A 17,508-nucleotide genomic window follows, 5' to 3' on the forward strand; every position below is an offset into this window, starting at 1 on the left:
CTCAAGAACAGCGTAGAGAGCTTCATGGAATGGGTTTCCATGGCGAGCAGCTGCATCCAAGCCTTACATCACCAAGCGCAATGCAAAGCGTGGAATGCAGTGGAGTAAAGCGTCGCCACTGGACTCTAGAGCAGTGGAGACGAGTTCTCTGGAGTGACCAATCACGCTTCTCCATCTGGAAATCCGATGGACGAGTCTGGGTTTGGCGGTTGCCAGGAGACGGTACTTGTCTGACTGCATCGTGCCGAGGGTAAAGTTTGGTGGAGGGGGGATCATGGTGTGGGGGTGTTTTTCAGGAGTTGGGCGAGTCAGGCCTTCTTGTCCATCAGTCCATGCGCTTCTGGAAGAACGGTCAAAAACCCCCATAGAATGGGACGTCACTCAAGTTTATATGCATGCGAGGGCAGACGAGCGAATACTTTTGGCAAAATAGTCTACATCACTTCAATAAAATCAGTTTGACACAGAAACAAGCAGGTAGAAACAAACTGAGTTTATTTTTGAGTAATCATAAAATACGTCAGGTCACAGATTAGTTTGATCCCCAAATATTTGTGGCACAATAGCTCTTCATCAGAGAATTATTCTTCGGCATGCAAAGATAAAGTGTGTTGGAGCCTTTCATTTATTACAGCTTCGGCCACTACTGTGTATAATCAGGCCTGTAAGGAAGAAGATTATCTAAGATTATCCCTGAGTCTCCTCTCCGACGCTCTCTGAAGTTCAATATCCTCTCTTTACATTTCCAATTTTGCCATTTGTCTATTGTAATAAACCATCAGAGCCAACAAAGTTCAGAACCTGTTCATGTAATGGATCTCGCATTACACTGTGTTCCCACGCTAATTAAGGCAGATTGTAAGGTCCTATATTTAAACCAACAATGCAACTGCAGCTTAGCAGCCGTGTGCGAATATAAACCTGGTCCTGCTTTTAAATGAAGAACTGCTGCTATTAATGAAAGTGTGCTGGATGGAAAAACTACACCATTTCCACAATTTCCCACTCCTGCTAGTTGCAGTCGGTCTGCCAAGTCATGTTTGGTAGCAAGAAGCCAATTCTGGATACGTCAATAGTCACGAAATCTTTTCCATAAATGGATCCCCAATGTCTCAACCTGCATTCAGGGTCTTAGGGTCGCACAAACTTCTCAGTGTGGTTTATGACACAATGATGCTGTGAATTATGGGTAGACACTGGCTAGTGCACTTGGCCACATCATTTCACATTTTGGTCACTAAACATGCAGAGCCTGTGTCCAGAGCAGCCACTTGCCTTGGATGTTGTTTGTGCTCTTTTTCCCTTCTAACAAGCCAAGTTTGGTTGGACATGGAACGAAGTGCGTCAAATCAGATATTTGACCCTCATGACCCTCAACTGACCCTCATGAGCTCCTCCTACTCAGTGACGTCACGTGACTGAATCACTGCACCATCAGCACAAACTAACGAGCAGAACGAGCTTCGCTGAGAAGATCATTAACTCTGATCAGCTCTCAGCTTCGTTATTAGAGCCAGACGGAGGAGAAAAAGGTGGGATGAGCTGCTTTTCCCCCGGTCACAGGCTTTAATGTCTGCTCAGTGCTGTCGCCATGGTAACGCTGAATAATGACCCACGTGGTCAGATACGTACCCGATCTAGGACCACATACGAAAGTGGCTGAGGTCTGATTTTGGAGTTACGCGTCCACACATCCCTGGAAACACCAGATCTGAATCACATCAGGGCAAAAATCAGATTTGTGACACTTTAACCTGGTAACGTGAACACAGCCTTAGATCTTAGACGCTGTTCGTTCGGTTGAAGTTTGACTGTTTAAAATAAGCTGTTAAACAACCTGGTGTTACTGGGTCGCATGTCAGCAACATATTAATGTAAAGTTTTTAATAAATATTTTGTCTTTCAAAGCAATCTGAGTGTTTTTGGTATTAATGCATGCTTTTTAATGCATAATGCTTATATAATAAACATTTTTCTATTATTGTGACCACAAATCCACAATTTCGGTCAGAAGATTCACTGGGATATTGGCCTGAGTGGCCATTGCGTATATTATATAATCGGTCTAATCCTGCTGTGAACTATAAACATAAACAAAGCGTCATCACTTTAGCCATGCAGTGTCCTAAACCACATCGACAGGAATGCATGACCTTATGACATGGATGCGTTTGTTGTGAGCTGGGAGGTGTTTTAAGCATGAATGGGGGGAGGGGGAGGGGATTTGGGTGACTATTGACTTCTAGTGTTTGTTACAAGTATTAGCCCCATAGCACCACTGATAAATGGAACAAGCAAAATCCGGACACCAAACAAGCTTTGGCTGATCTGAACAAGTGGAAAACATGCCAATGTAATTTCCAGTCAAACCATTCCTTTAACACAAGTTTACATGACAATTTCAAGAAACCCTCAGATGTGCAAGCGAAAGAAAGCATGTTTCCTCAATCAGACTTGCAGCTTCGCAAGTATAATCCTTCAACACTGTTTTATATGACAGCCCTGGAATCATTACAATGAAATCAACAAGTGAGAATCAACCACCCAAATTGCACAAAACCAACCACGGATAAATATTACCCCCAACGGCAGACGACTTACTGAATATTCAAGATAAAGGACAGTCTGGAGAGGTGGAATCCTCTACACTAACTTTGATCGACAGCCCCTCGTGAATACTACGATCCCTTTTTATGGCTTTGTTCATAAATCACACATCGGTTTGAACCTCACAGACTTAATGCTCAAAAACCCTTGTGTAGTCGATCCTGAGGACTAGCCAGAAACCTGTAGATGTGTATAAGGCACAGAATTAAAATAAAAATAAAAAAAGTGATGAGTATTTAAATCCTACATGGCCCCTCGAATGCAGCCACTCCAGAACCATTAAAGGGGAATTGCGCTGATCTTTGCAAATTACAGCATAATTCAATCATTAAAAGGAATAAAAAGTCATTCCGAGTGGTTTGGGGTGAAATGCTCTGTTTGAGAAACGTGTCGTGTCAGAATTGTTCCCAGTGGTGGCGATAGGAACCAGACGTCTGAAGAGTTTCTGAATCATATGAAGTTATAATATAAACTTGTTAAAAATGTGGCGTCTGATGTTTTGTGATAGATTTGAGACAAAGTTTTGGCCTAAAATGTGTTTTTAAATCCGATCATGGTGGAGAGGCACATGCAGGGAGTTCTTATACAAAATGGTCCCCAAAGCAAACATTTTCACAGATTTACCACCAAATTTTCCACCAACAACATTCACACACGAGTGTGTCTGCACTGTACACACCGCAACCTCTGGTTCCTATCACCACTATCTGTAAAGAGATGGGAGTCAGTAACTCTCTCTACAACAAACCGTTCATCGAATCTCTCTCAGTGACTGTTTACATCTCAGCAACGTACAATTACATTTACACAATTACAAATTTTGGAAATGTTGTGTAATTCCCCTTTAATAGGAGCACCTACAAATGAAACACTTTAACACGATGCCACTTGCATCATCCTAGAGTTCTACACTTCTGGAATCTGCTTAGACTCTTTCATATCGCTGCTGTCGTGACAAAGCCTTGTATCTCCATGTCGTTTTTAGTTGTTGTCATTATCTGAAAATCTGTTTTCCTCGACATTGTGTAGAAATTTCATGAAGAATGGACCAAAAGAAACGGCCAGAAACGACTTGGGGAGGGGGTAAAACTCTGGTTCCATTGACTTACATTGTAAGTAAAGCAGGTTTTTTCCCCTCTCCTGTAAAGTTCCCATTTTGGAGACATAAGGTTTTTCTTCCGGGAACAGGGATAAGTCTCTTAGGGACAAAAACGGGACATTTGGAGTGCTATGTTTAAAGCTGCACCCTTGCTCGACTGCAGGGAGACGGAAGCATGCTGGAATTTCGTCCGGACTGGGCACGGCGCTACGACATAAGATAAAAAATTGAGCCAACACTGAAAGAGGAAGTATTGCCAAGAGAATTAATGTACTGTAAACAGTCTGATTCACCGCCAAAAGTCCATGATCCTGGTAGGCAGACGGTACAAACGTGAAGAGGAAGCTCAGGCTAGAGTTAGCTCCTTAGGAAGGAGCAGCACATGCCATCTCAATACATTTATACACAGCCCTTTGTGTGAATTCCAAAAAAACGGCACTGAAACACTTTTAAAGTATAAAACAAAGATTTCATACCAATAATATGGAAAACATCTCAGCAAGTCACGATCGCTCACGGTGCTGGTGACGGGAACCTGCGGTCTAAAGTGTTTAATGCCAGTAAAAGTTCTCACAGGCTTCTTTACATGAGAAGGCTTTAAGAGGCATTCACAGCTTCTGGTTCCCATCCCCACCGCCACGAACCACTCTGACCACTAAGCTTCTCTACAGCGAACAGTTTCTCGTCAAACCACTCTGAATGACTTTGTTTACGTCTCAGTAACTGAGCTATGCAGAAATTCTGGAAACATCGGTGGAATTCCCCTTCAAAAGGATGCCTTTACTGGTAAATGCTGAAGTGACTGACAGTGAATGAAAGCAACAGGTTCAGCGCAGCATCGCTAGCACCTACTCCCTCGAACGTTCTGCCTGTAACACAAACCGGCCCTGAATGCACCGATGCCAAACAACCAGACCAACCCATCACCCCTGGAAAGAGGCCACACCAGTGCTTCGTTAAACGTGTCCTAATTGTGAGGTTCACTTAAGGACGCAGCTCCTTGTGCAAAATAAACGATAACAAAAAGAAGAAAGAACAACGTCTGGTGATCCATCCAAGCCCCTCCAGGGGCTTTAGTGTTGAGGCATCTGAGCCTACAGGAGGCAGCGCTGAGGTCAGGAAAGGCCCACCATGTGGTCAATCTGTCTCATGTACATGCTCTTCAGAGGCAGAGCATAGCGTCGCTCCTCAGGGATGCGCTCACACTGTAAGAGACACGTGTACATGTTACAGCGGATTTTCAGATTTTGCTTCCCTTTTCTTAAAGTGCTCGTTTTTACATCGACATCTTTTTGCAGGCATTTCAAAACGTGTAATTACACTGTACTTGTACTAATGCAGGGGCATTTACCCACAAGTGATCATCTGTGCTCTTACATTGCTGATGTTGGCTGGAGGTTCCTTGGTGGGCTCCTCATATGGGAACTGCTCCTCCCAGCTTTTCTCCCTAAAGCGTGGGTCTATGGGCACCACATGGCCCTCCGTGGTGAAAATGTACCTACTCCCGGACTGGTGTAGTGGGTTGTCTTCGTCAAAGAGCTGCAGAAAACAGAAAACACAACAATAGTGAGTCCTGACTCAGCAGCTTTCCACAGGTGGGCTTTTCAGAATGGGCAGGTTTCTGCACAAAACGTTGGCATTGGCATTCGGCCAATGTGTCGTTTGTATTTAGGCAGATTTGTGTTGATTTCATGATGTAAATAGTGAGGCGTGTATCTGCTGCATCTGAATGCTGCTGCAGCTTCATCTACTCTAACATCTCATAGCGTATTTAAGCATGTGTCCTTACTCTACAAAGCCAGTCGCCTAGTACTGTTCTGGTCTAATCTAACTAGTGTCAGTGGATAATAATAATAATAATAATAATAATAATAATAATAATAATAATAATCATTCCTTTCAATGTACCCTTAATCTGACGTCATATTGCTTAAATAATTATTTAAATAGCCAATTTTTCATTTACAAAATTAAAATAGCAGCTTGTCTCATTAAATGAGCAAATATTGTTATGTTATGATTTCTGGCCAACAGAAACTACAGAAATTGTCCTCGTGTGTTCCGTTTGTTCATTTTCCACACCGTGTAATCAATGCGTTAAAAATCAAAGTAACAACTCCTAACTTCATTATTCATAAATCCATAAAATTCATGACTGGTGCATCCCTAGTTTCAAGGTATCAACACTGCTGGCCAAAGACAGAACAGCGTGAAAACCAGATGTACTGACCGCACAGACTGTGCTAATCCTGAGCAAAGTCTAAGTTGTGACCACTAGTAAAAATGGTTTAGTCCCTCAAATTCTGCTCTAGAGCTGCAGCGACTGGTGTCTGTGCTCAAAGCTTAAAATACAGCATCCACTGCACGTCTGTTCACACCGTGATGTTATGGGCTCTATACAGTGCGTTTAAATATCATCTGCTTCATCTGTAATTCAGAGAATGCTGACGTTTAAGGGGGATTGAATATTTTTACACGGTGCTACAGTGAGTGTGTTTACATGCACACAACCTGATCATCTGTTTATTCATATGGTCATGTAAGCAGCATGCTCGGACTCCTGAGACCGGAGAAATCCGATTAACAAATCTGATAAAAAGGCTTGACGAAATGAAGGATTTCAACTTTCTTCCATCTTCTAGATTTTCAGGCAAAGTAGCGCAAAGTTATCAAAAATAAAAAAGCCGCATGAAGCACAAAGTTTGGGTTTTACATTCTTCTGCGAGTTTACTGGTCGGTTGCAAAGCCAAGACCTGGTTACTGCCGTCATATATTCTTATAGTATAATCAGAAACCGCCAGCCAAGTGGGAATATGGATTCCAACAGACACAGCTTGGAACAATGAAACCAAATCATATTGCAAACAAGGATCTCACTTTGATGAAGATAAGAATACAGCCATGGAGAGAAGCACATACCAGGTAAAGGTATTTGCAGGTCTCACTGAGGAAGAAACTCTCCATGCGGTCCTCTTTGGACTTGTCCACCACATGATGGAGGGTGGCATAGCCACATCTGCAATCAACATTCACGTGTAAACATACAAAAGACATGGAGATCATTAGGAAAACTGGATTCCAGGACATCCTGAAACCCCTTTAAGTAAACCCCTACTTGACTTTGGTATTCTTTTCAAGGCTCTGAAGGATATCCATGCCAACATGAAGATAGAAGGGATTCTTGGTGGCCTAAGAACAAAGCAACGAGTGAGATGAGCACATGTAACAGACAGTGAGAGAGACCAGCAAGGAGACATTGAGAGAAAGAACGTGCACCTGGTAGAGCAGGTATGTGGACTCCACCAGCTCCGGTCTTAAAGGGTAAAAGAGCACGTCGGGGGCCTGCAGCTGCCAGTTGTACCTTTCTGGCAGCGCCCCAAAGCGCCTCCAGATTGCATAGTAGAAGGCATGCAGGCAAATTGCGTTCTCCACATCTCCATTTAAAACCTGGGAACAGGAGAGCAGCTTGAGAAGGTCACCAAGGCCAAAAAGACAGAAGCACAGCTCTGATGAGAACAGGACAAAGGCAGGTGTCTGTGAATGACTGTAAAAGCGCTCGTTAGGAACCAAAACAGCCGTTCATGGCAGCGACCACAATGACTTGCATCGCAAACACAAAAGAAATCACCTTAACAGAACAGGAAACTACTACTGAAGAGACTATGGTCTAATCTAACTAGTGTCAGTGGAGGATGAGGATGACGATGATACCACCTCCACCACCACTACTACTACTACTACTACTACTACTACTACTACTACTACTACTACTACTACTACTACTACTACTACTACTACTACTACTACTACTAATAATAATAATGAACTTTATTTATGCAATACTTTTCAAAACAAGCTTACAAGGTGCTTTGTATTGTGTAAACAATGTAAAACGGATAACAATTGACAAATATAAAAAGCAAATAAAAAATTTAAATAGTAACAAAAACTATTTTTGGATGAACATATTTAATAAATTCTAAAAACATAAAATTAATAAAAAGACTGCACCCTTGATTTTTTTTTTTTAGTCCACTGAAACAATAATCTATGAATCTATGAATGATTACAAAACCTTTTGGACCCATTAAGCATGAGGGCTAGACAAATAACAACAGATCCTAGTCAAAAAGCTGAAAGAACAAATCCTAGTTAAAAGCACTTTAAAAGCACTTCTAAACGAGAGCATGGATTAAAAATGCTGAAAGCATCTACTGATCTCAAGTGACCTGGAAGGGAAGGGCTCAGTAACTAAAACAGTCTCCTGACTCTTTAGCTGGGCTTCAGGGACGGACAGTAGGCTGGACACTGTACTGTACAGACAGAGAGGACGACATACCTGCAGGCCAGGAAAGAATGCCTGAAGAGAATCAATCCAAGTGTTCATGATCTGCCCGTTAAACATGTTGACATTTACATAGAGAGGAGGGTCCCCTTCCCCTTCATTACAAGCCTCCCTCCTGTAGAAGACACACAGACACACAGCTACACTTACTTAGAGGTTCTAATGCCTGCATAGTTTCACACTAGCCAGTGGCTGTACAGACTAGCCGACTATTTGAATAATAAATCCACTAGCCAGTGCATTGGTCAACAATCTGAACCTGAAATACAGCGGGGGTAAAAACTGTAGTGAAAAGACTGGACGAGTGAACAGAGACCGGCTTTTATGATAAATACAAATACAATACAAATATACCCCTAGTAAACATGAGCAAAACAGGCTGAAAAACATTATTATCACTCATTCTTTTGATCTTTCAGTCAAAATATTAACATAAATCTAGTCCCTCCAATGAAAATCCATATATTCATTTATAATATATAATTAATGGAATAAAGCCTTTTTGCATTATCAGTTATTTTATTCTGTACCACCTTTCACATAAAAAACAAACTATGCTTTATTTATCTTTTTAGTGACCACTTTATTTTAAAAGACATCAAACACACACACACACACACACACACACACACACACACACACACACACCATCTAAACCGCTTATCCTCCTGGGTCTGGTGGGGGGGCGTGGCTGGAGCCTAGCCCAGCTAGGGCGAAGGCAGGATAGACATCAAACAATGCCACAGAATCATACATGATTTTTAGAAAAATTCACATATACTGTTTTTCAGTGCAACGGCTCAACCGCGCCCCTAGATATTCTTAGGCGTGAAATCTAAATCACTCATTCATATTTTACGTTTTTAAGCTCAACTGAGTGTAAGGACACTTCAATGGTCATCCATGCTTTCCTGTTTCACTGGGGAATAAAGATGAGGCGAGAAAGATTACAGAACACACCAGTGACCCTCGCCACGTGTTCTCTGGTCTCATTATAAAACAATTTAGAACGATTAGCGCTGAAAAGGAAGGCTATACAAAAGTCTCAAATGAAGGGATACCAACAACTGTGGCACAGACACGTTAGAGAAAAATATCAATTTGTAATATCAATTGTGTAAATAGAGCTCAATATAGAAATATGTCCACATATGCAGTCGAGACTGACGCGGCTTTTTTCTGAATTTCTACAAACACCAGTTCATTTTATAGTAAATGAGTTTGGGCTGGTTTATGTTTATGAACAGACGCCTACAGATCAACATAGTAAAGGAGCTCATCTGTGATCCTGAGTTTAAAGCCAGTTTTTATTCAACTTAAACTTGGAACTAAGTTGTAAATAAATCTGAAACTGAAACTTTGCTTGTGTGTAAAAAGTGATTTCAGAGCCACTCGGTTCTCCCTGATGGAAACTGTTTACCTTCAGTGTTTTGTGCTTCTGATCATTTTAATAGACGTCAGCGTCACTAATTAATGACGTTCTATTAAAAGACTGGTTTACCAAGAGAGACGCTGGAGGACTTTCACCTGAAATGAGTTCATGAAGCCAGTCTGGTTATAAAAATGATAACAGGACATCAGAGCCAGAATTCCTCTTTTAGTACTTTTACTTTATACTTAAGTACATTTGAAGGGAAATACTTTAGTACTTTTACTCAAGTGGAGGTCTAAAGGGAGGAACTTCTACTTTTACTGGAGGAATATTTTACCCTGGGTGTCTCTGCTGTACCTCCAGTATATGAATTGTGTACTTTGTCCACCTCTGGTACTTTTGTAGGAAGAGTGCCTGAGGCTGAAACTAACTGTACTCCAGAAAACACTCCTACAGTGCACATCTTACACCTTACACTGCAGCATCTGCCACCTGAGCCCATTAGCAAGCCACTAACAAAATACAGAATGATTCAAAAAGATTCCTCCGATTTCAAAGTGATTAATTTCACTCATTACAGAACAATGCAGTAAACTGTAAATGGTTTAAGTAACTATAACTTTATTATGTATGTAATTTTACAAGTGCTCAATATGAACCTCCTCCAGCTGCACAAACATCATCAGCGCCATAGTCAAATTCATCCCAAACTCCATCGAGCATGTTGGGAGTCACTGCACTCAAGGCGTTGTGTGGCAAAGTGTTGTTGGGAGTGGTGGCACATGAACAGAACCCCTAAAGTACACCCACAAAAAAAGTGGAGTGCCAAATCGCGGCCTGCTTTACGGCCAGTCAGCCGTGACCGTCAGCCGTGACCGTCAGCCGTGACCGTCAGCCGTGACCGTCAGCCGTGACCGTCAGAAACTCTATGATCCCCTCTTTCAATTGATGTGATTGGTTTCTGGACGCCTCACGGTTGTAAACGTGCGGCACTTTTGAAATCGGACGAAGCTTTTTGAATCACCCTGTATTCTTCACTGACGGCTGAAACACACACTTTTGTTTTTAAACGGTAACGATGACTGAATGATTGATTAGTAAATCCCTAACACAAACACTCACGTACCCTCTCCTCATGTGGCTCTGGATGCTCTTGTAAGCAGCCTTAAACATTCTGTAGTCCTCTTTCTCTCCAAAAAGGATGTAGGACTTCAGCAGGTACTCGTAGAAAGAGTCCATCCCAGCGCCCAGACCACTCTGCTTCCCCACCCACTGGCCCGTCTGGATGTTCACCACATTCCCTGAAATACAGGCAATATCTTGTAAACACTTTTCAAACAATACACTGAACGCCTTGCAATATGTTTACATAGAGAAGGAAGCTCAAAACATAACCATCTGCAGTGTTAAGTGAGAAAGGGAAGGGCGCTTTACCCAGCAGCCCTGTCTCGTTGCTCCTTAGGTTCCAGAGAGCTCGGACAGCCCTCCTGGCCACCCATTCAAACGTAGAGTCTCCAATCAGACGGCTCAGGATGCCGAATTCCACCAGCAGAGAGCCAGCCCCTGCTGTACAGGTCTCATTGATGCTGTCCGGGGGCACGCCACTCTTCAGATTCACCTACAAACACATAAAGAAATGATTTCACCAAGTTAAAGCGAGAAAACAGGCAAGTAGAACATCTGCCAAGACTGTAATAAGACCAACTTAATAAACAGCAGCTCAACTCAGGCAAAAGAAGAAACATCAGAAACAAAGAACGGCTACTAAACACCTATAGGACATCACTCTCATCATGATCTACTGAATATAACTGATAAAGTATGTAGTCAGCACACTATAACAATTATCAGAATAAAGAGAGGAGGGAAATAAAGCACAATAAAAGGAATGCCATCAAGACAAATATGAAAAAAAAAGCTCCAAAGCACGACCACGCAAAAACCTCCTGGACTTCACCCGGAACACCTGTTAATACTGATGTGATTCTGATACATCGTGCATCCCTAGTGTGAATGAAGACCAAGGCTCTGCTCTGCATCATCTACGCGTACAGCTCTCCCCTGACAACTCGATTCAACAGCATGTGTTCAACATGAGACGCATATATACAAACTGGGGGCTGACCCTGGGGTACGGGATGCCGGTGCCGGTGTTCTCAAAGGCAGGCAGCAGCCGGACGGCCAGGTCATGAGCCAGATGCAGCAGCTCGTTATCATAATTTTCCAGCTCTATGTCTCCAAAGGGGTGCCGAGGATCAGTCAGCAGAATATGTGCAGAGATTAGACTGCCTAGGATCCTAAAGGGAGCAGGAGAAAAGAGTTAACAGACTCCGAAGCAGGGACCGACTCGTTTAGCACTTCATAAACAGGCACAATCAGGATTTGCTGGAAGATGGAGACCAGCAGTTGCAAAACACATGCAATTCTTCCTTGTTGGAATGCCTGTTTTAATGCGAGCAGCTGCCACATCGCATTCTTCGTAGGTGATGCATTACTCAAGCCTATTCTGTTTCTGATTCAAATATGCAGGCATCTCACAGCAACTGCCTAAGATGGAACTGGTCTGTTTTCCTCAGAAGCTGATTTAGTAACAAAAAAGAAAACAGGTTTGTTGTTTTTCCCTGTGCCAGGACTTACACCGGCCAACTACAGGGGTCTGAAGCCCCTTAGCATTGGGCTGTGGAGCAATGGAACCGCATTGGAGAGACGGAGCTCAATCCAACGTGCTTGTGACACAGAACAACTGATCATCCAACACTAAGGGCCTGACCACACTAATGCAGCTGAATCCAATCAAATCCTCACAGTAAAGTTCCAGCATCTAGTGTAAAGTATTCCCAGAAGAGCAGAGGCTGTTACTGCAGCAAAGGAGGAACGGCCTCCCTATTAATACCCTTGACTTCAGAAGAAATGCTGGTTGGGTGTCTACAGACTTTTGGACATAATCTATCTTGAGCAACCTCCACCTTAAGGAATACAGTGGAGCCCAAAGTTAACCTGTTAATGCATGTTACTCGGCTTTGTTCTACACTTGGAGAAGCCTCAGGTCTGCTGTTCAAGCTTGAAGGACTCATATCCCTCATTTTTGGCATTGTGTGTTTTACACATCATTTTTACATGGCCATTTTTTTATCTCTTCGAATGAAGCAGGTTGTTTGTGTTACTGCGGCTTGAAGACTGACATACGGAGAGAGTTCTGTTCTGATCAGCTGCCCTGCACTGTGTCTCACTCAAACGCCCTTTATAACTTCAGAGGGGGCGGGGCTAAACTGAAGTAGGCGTGTGCGTAAATGGATTGTCATTTTCACGACATCACAAAAACGATGAATTCCAAATAGGCTGTCTATGCAGCTTAGTTTCTGCATATGAACTGGGAATGAATGGCATGTTTAGGAATTTTAACCACGTTTATACTACATCAAACTATCTTTCCCTAAAAACAGAGGAACATCTGGCTTTCCATGATATGGGCCCTTTAAATCTCCAGTGTGCCTGAAGGACAGCAGACTGCAAAAAGCCAAGAACCTCCAGGAAGCAAACCACAACGAGATTATAAAGATTTTACAGAACGCTGCACCTGATGTTGGCCTCAAACACTTGTACGGTTGAATCCTTGTCAAAGGAGACGGTGTCAATCACCAGCTTCACAGCCCGATGAAACTCTGACACGTTCCCAAGCACCTGCAGAAAAACCAACACAAGCTCATCTTCGGTTTCACATCCTGCCAGGGCGCGGGAATACAGAACTTAACGTATAACCGTGACGAGTCATCCTCCCTGTATTACTGCGCCTCAGCGTCTCGAAGAAACGACTCTACAGCTAAAGATGAATATTCCTAAACTGTAATGAAGTGAGTTTTACAGCTCTGTAAACCTTAATAACTCACCATTAATCCCAACACCAAACCCCAAACCAGTGGATGTGTAATATGACTTCACACCTGAACCGACCATCTGCACTGAGGTAGTAATAATATATTAATATAGATTTTTTTTTAACCTATATTTATTTTAGACGTAATGGCTGAGATGTAAACAGTCATTCAGAGTGCTCTGATGTGAAAGGGTTCACTGGGGATAAACGTGCTGACCTATTTCTTTACAGTGGTGGTGATAGGAACCAGGGGTCACAACGTCTACAGCTCCAACACAGCCGTTTCATTCATTCCCCCGAACGTCTAGTGAACCCACAAGAGCTGAGATTTTATTTGTAACGTTCACGATGGTAATCTTGTGAAAACTCTTTGGGTTTTCTTTCGGTACTACTTTGCCTTAAAATGCCCTGCATGTACGTCTCCGGCTTGAATGAAGTGTGAAATGTGTTTCAGGCCGATTTTCTGTTAAAACTACTGGAAAACGGCGCCGCAGGCATCAGTCGTAACCATCATCACACCATTAAAATATCTGAAAGTTTCAGAGGCATTCAGACTCGTCACGATCACTGAACAACGCCGACTCCAAGCTGGTCTACGCCGCAGGCATGAAACCACTCTGAATGACTTTGTTTACATCTTAACAACTAAAATACGCAGAGATGTTGAGATGATTGGAGGGATTCTCCTTTAAAACGAGGACCTGCAAACGTTCAGGAGAAACAGATCACGTTACTCATATGTGCTGCTTACCAAAAGAGTATCAAGAGTGTCAATAAGTGTCAGCGAGTAGTTTCCCAGCACGTCGTTGATGTTGATGTTTGACCTGGAATGAAAGGGGTAGATGTGAGTGGATATTTAAACAGATGAGGCAGCCGCCGCCTCCCTCAGACTCGCCTCTACCTTCTTTTGCAACTGACAATATTCCTAACTCGGATAGCTTCCCCGGATGGCTTAGACGGCCCATAGCAACACATTCAGCCTTTCATGTCCAAAAAATGCACAATTTAGGCTGTTAGGCTTATAATCTATAATCTGGGGGCAGTCGTGGGCTGCAGGTCGGGGAACCGGCCCTGTGACCGGAAGGTCGTCGGTTCGATCCCCAGTGCCGACAGTCCATGACTTCGGTGTTCCACGTAACCCCCAACTGCTCCCGGGGTGCCGTGGATAGGGCTGCCCACCGCTCCGGGCAAGTGTGCTCAGTGTGTGTGTGTTCACTAGTGTGTTTGTGGTGTTTCACTGCCCTGATGGGTTAAATGGTGAAACTAGTTAAATTAACGGGGATTAATAAGGGTCATTTGATCTTAATCAGGGAGTTTCCTAGTTACATTTATTTGGTTAAATGTACTCGGCAACACTGGTCCGACACCAGGTCTCGGTATCAGCGGGAAACTAACCGGAAATCGTCAGGAGAAAAGAACGAACTGATCCAGTCCTGTGTAACTCTTAGCGTCCAAGCCGTTTGAGCACGACGGCCGACTTTCAGATGCTCATCTTGAGCAAAGTGCCTCAATTAGAAATGACTCGTTTTAAAAGCTTCGTAGCTTTTAAACAAAAAGTACTGGATCAGTAACGGTGCCAGTCCAAGCTTTAGGTTTCATTACTGGCATCAGTAATATTTAGTCCTTTTTCTATGATAATATTACTACAAATATGGATGTAGAGTGACATCAGAATCATACTAATGTCGGCAGATGTCCTCAGAATCACAGATGCTGACGTTTGACTGGAGTTTGATGTATTCATTGCGCTCTGGAAGAGCAGGAAGTAATGCAGCAGGCAATTTCTAGGAAATTCTAATTCACGTCCCAATTCCCACATTTTATAATAAGATTTACGTATCGGCATCAACAGATACGGTGCGTAGCTACAGGACGCATATCGGACACGGACATCGGCTCACGGGTTCCATGCAGCTTTGTGATTGGTCAGGCTTCTCGCTTTGGATGTTTGATATTTTACTGCAGACTAAAAAAGGGAGAAAGAGCCAAACTTTAGGTCTTACGCCGACCGATACGGGACGTACTAAGGCAGCTAATGAGATGTTTCATTACCTCACTGTATACTGTGGTATGGGTTTGGTCTACAGAAGACATGCTCACCCATAACTCACTGGCACTGCGGCTCTGTCGACACGTAAACACCACCACCAACCCGTAAGGGTCACTTATGGCTATCTGGCCATCGTTTACAGACGAATGAAGCTGAGGTGAGTCAGCCGGCTGTAAATAACGATGTTTGAGGGGATAGTAGATTCACACTACATGGAATTAGTTGGAAGCCCTGCCTGAAGTCTGAGATGCTGTTTGGTGACAAAGTTCTGGCCTTGTTCCTCGCTTTACTGCAGCCCATTTACGGCGGAGGAATACAAGGCAAAATAGTGCCTATAGTGGCTCAGAAGCCTCGTGCGGGCTCACTGCTGGCTTTGGACAGCAAATAAAAAAAGGACGATATTTGTGTTGCAGACATGGCAACCCCTGGTTCCCATCACCGCCACTGTCTCCACAATTTCACTTTAAGCCACTGTCTCTGTTCCCGTCTCAACCAGGGAATTGGAAAACAGCTGAGAGGAATCTCAGGTTAAAATAACATCAAAAACGGGTGAATACAGATTAATAATCAATCATTAGTCTTTTTTTAAATGCTGTAAACACTAAGATCAAATTTGTATGCATTGGTTTTAAAAGCAATTTTAAGATTTGGCACTTAAGGCTGCTTTTTATGAACTTATTAAGCCTCAAAAACACCAAAACACCGGGACAGCGCTCTGGAAATATCGCGATGTTTTAACGCTGGTGCCTCTCGGCTGAGACGGCCGACGTTAAGCCGGAGAGAAGCGAAGTAGAGGCGCGTACGGGTCGAGCACGTCTGGCCCTCGGCCCTCGCAGGCGATGGGGTTGAGCTCGTCCTCGGGGAAGGCGTATTTCATGTAGTTGTCGTAGCCGAAGTAGAACATGTCTTTGGCCATGCTCCTCATCCTGACCCGCAGCGCGTCCGGGAAGGAGCCGAACCGCCGGTCGTACTCGTCTCTGCCCTCCTCGAAGAAGCTGAGGTAGGACCTCTTCGGCGTGTTGGCGCTGATCTTCGAGCAGGTCGTCCCTCCGCGCTCGTACAGCCGCCGCGACCAGCCGGCCTGGCGCACCGCCGCCGCCGCCGCCGCCGCGCCTCCATGGCCGGGCCCGGGCTCAGGCTCTGCTCGGGGTAAGCTGAAGCTGAACTGGATCGGGAAGTTGAAGCCCCAGCTGGGTCCCAGTCCGAAGGCAAGCCACAGGACGCAGTTGAGGGCCAAGCGCAGCACCAGGAGACCCACTACTATCGACCGCCATTGCATCTTTGCTCGCCGAGGGCCGTAAAAGTCATCATTCGGGTTGACGACGTTTCTCGAAGCGCACAAAACAAAAACGGGGCGCGGGGCTGCGGCGGTCCGGAGGTCCGAGGTCCGGGGCGCAGACTCTCCTTCGCTCCGTCGTCTTCCTCTACGCTTCCCTCGTCAGCGAAGTCTCCGAGGCGCTGCGCTCTGATTGGTCGTCAGCGTCGCCCTGGGCGACGGCTATTGGCTCGCGCCGCCGTCGCTCACGCGGGCAGGGGCGCGCGGATCAGATGGCGTGGCGCGCTGCGCGTTAAAGCCGCGCCGACCAATCAGAGAGACACAAGTGGTCTTACGTCACTAGGGGCCCCCAGCGAGTTTGGGCGCGTCTCAAATCCAGTAGAACCCTAGTTCCCTTTAAAGTGAGTTAAAGGGCAAATCCGCCGACTTTTCCAAAGTTTACATGCTGACTCAGTCGATGAGATTCTCTTATTGTCCGGGTGTGTTTTAGTTCGTCCGTTTGAATTTACAATTTAAATGAGCATTGAATTAAATACTGATGGCAGTTTATCGTGCTGCACTGTATTTTATTGTGTGGCACTGTGTAGTGTAGCTCAGTGTATTGTAGTGTAGTGTGTTGTAGTGTAATGTATTGTAGTGTAGTGTGTTGTAGTGTGTTGTATTGCACTATTCTGTGTTCAGCTCTGCTCCTTCTCTCTCTGTATCAGTGACTGTGTTTCTATCAGTATCTGAGCTCAGGACCGTCTCTCTCTCTAACCTACTGGTAACTAGCAGAGAGACTTTCTCTAGATACACAAAGCTCTTCCTGTGAGTCGCTCTGGATCAGAGCATCTGCTAAAAGCTGGAAATGTAAATGTAAATTAATTTTCGTGACCAAATCTTAAG

At 44.1% G+C, this 17,508-nt stretch overlaps 1 protein-coding gene across 1 annotated transcript; it reads right to left on the minus strand.

Annotated features, from left to right (window-relative positions):
• Window positions 1-478: 478 nt before the first annotated feature.
• edem1 (ER degradation enhancer, mannosidase alpha-like 1) lies at window positions 479-16,800 on the minus strand. Its single transcript, XM_017691933.2, has 12 exons — window positions 16,151-16,800; window positions 14,049-14,121; window positions 13,001-13,104; window positions 11,549-11,720; window positions 10,858-11,041; window positions 10,550-10,724; window positions 8,046-8,166; window positions 6,983-7,153; window positions 6,822-6,895; window positions 6,626-6,722; window positions 5,084-5,245; window positions 479-4,911 (listed from the first exon to the last, which is right to left on the minus strand). Exons 1-12 carry the CDS (start codon window positions 16,624-16,626, stop codon window positions 4,822-4,824), a joined length of 1,899 nt encoding a protein of 632 aa, XP_017547422.1. The 5' UTR covers window positions 16,627-16,800; the 3' UTR covers window positions 479-4,821.
• Between the last annotated feature and the right edge of the window lie 708 nt (window positions 16,801-17,508).

The sequence above is a fragment of the Pygocentrus nattereri genome, chromosome 26, assembly GCF_015220715.1.
Source record: "Pygocentrus nattereri isolate fPygNat1 chromosome 26, fPygNat1.pri, whole genome shotgun sequence".
Lineage (NCBI taxonomy): Eukaryota > Metazoa > Chordata > Actinopteri > Characiformes > Serrasalmidae > Pygocentrus > Pygocentrus nattereri.

Excerpts from the sequence above, each read along its gene's own strand:
- edem1 (XM_017691933.2), bottom strand. The coding sequence starts at position 16,626 with ATGCAATGGCGGTCGATAGTAGTGGGTCTCCTGGTGCTGCGCTTGGCC. Across the intron at positions 13,105-14,048 it reads ACACTCTTGATACTCTTTTG|GTGCTTGGGAACGTGTCAGA; the intron begins GTAAGCAGCACA and ends GTTTTTCTGCAG. Across the intron at positions 10,725-10,857 it reads CAACGAGACAGGGCTGCTGG|GGAATGTGGTGAACATCCAG; the intron begins GTAAAGCGCCCT and ends CCTGTATTTCAG.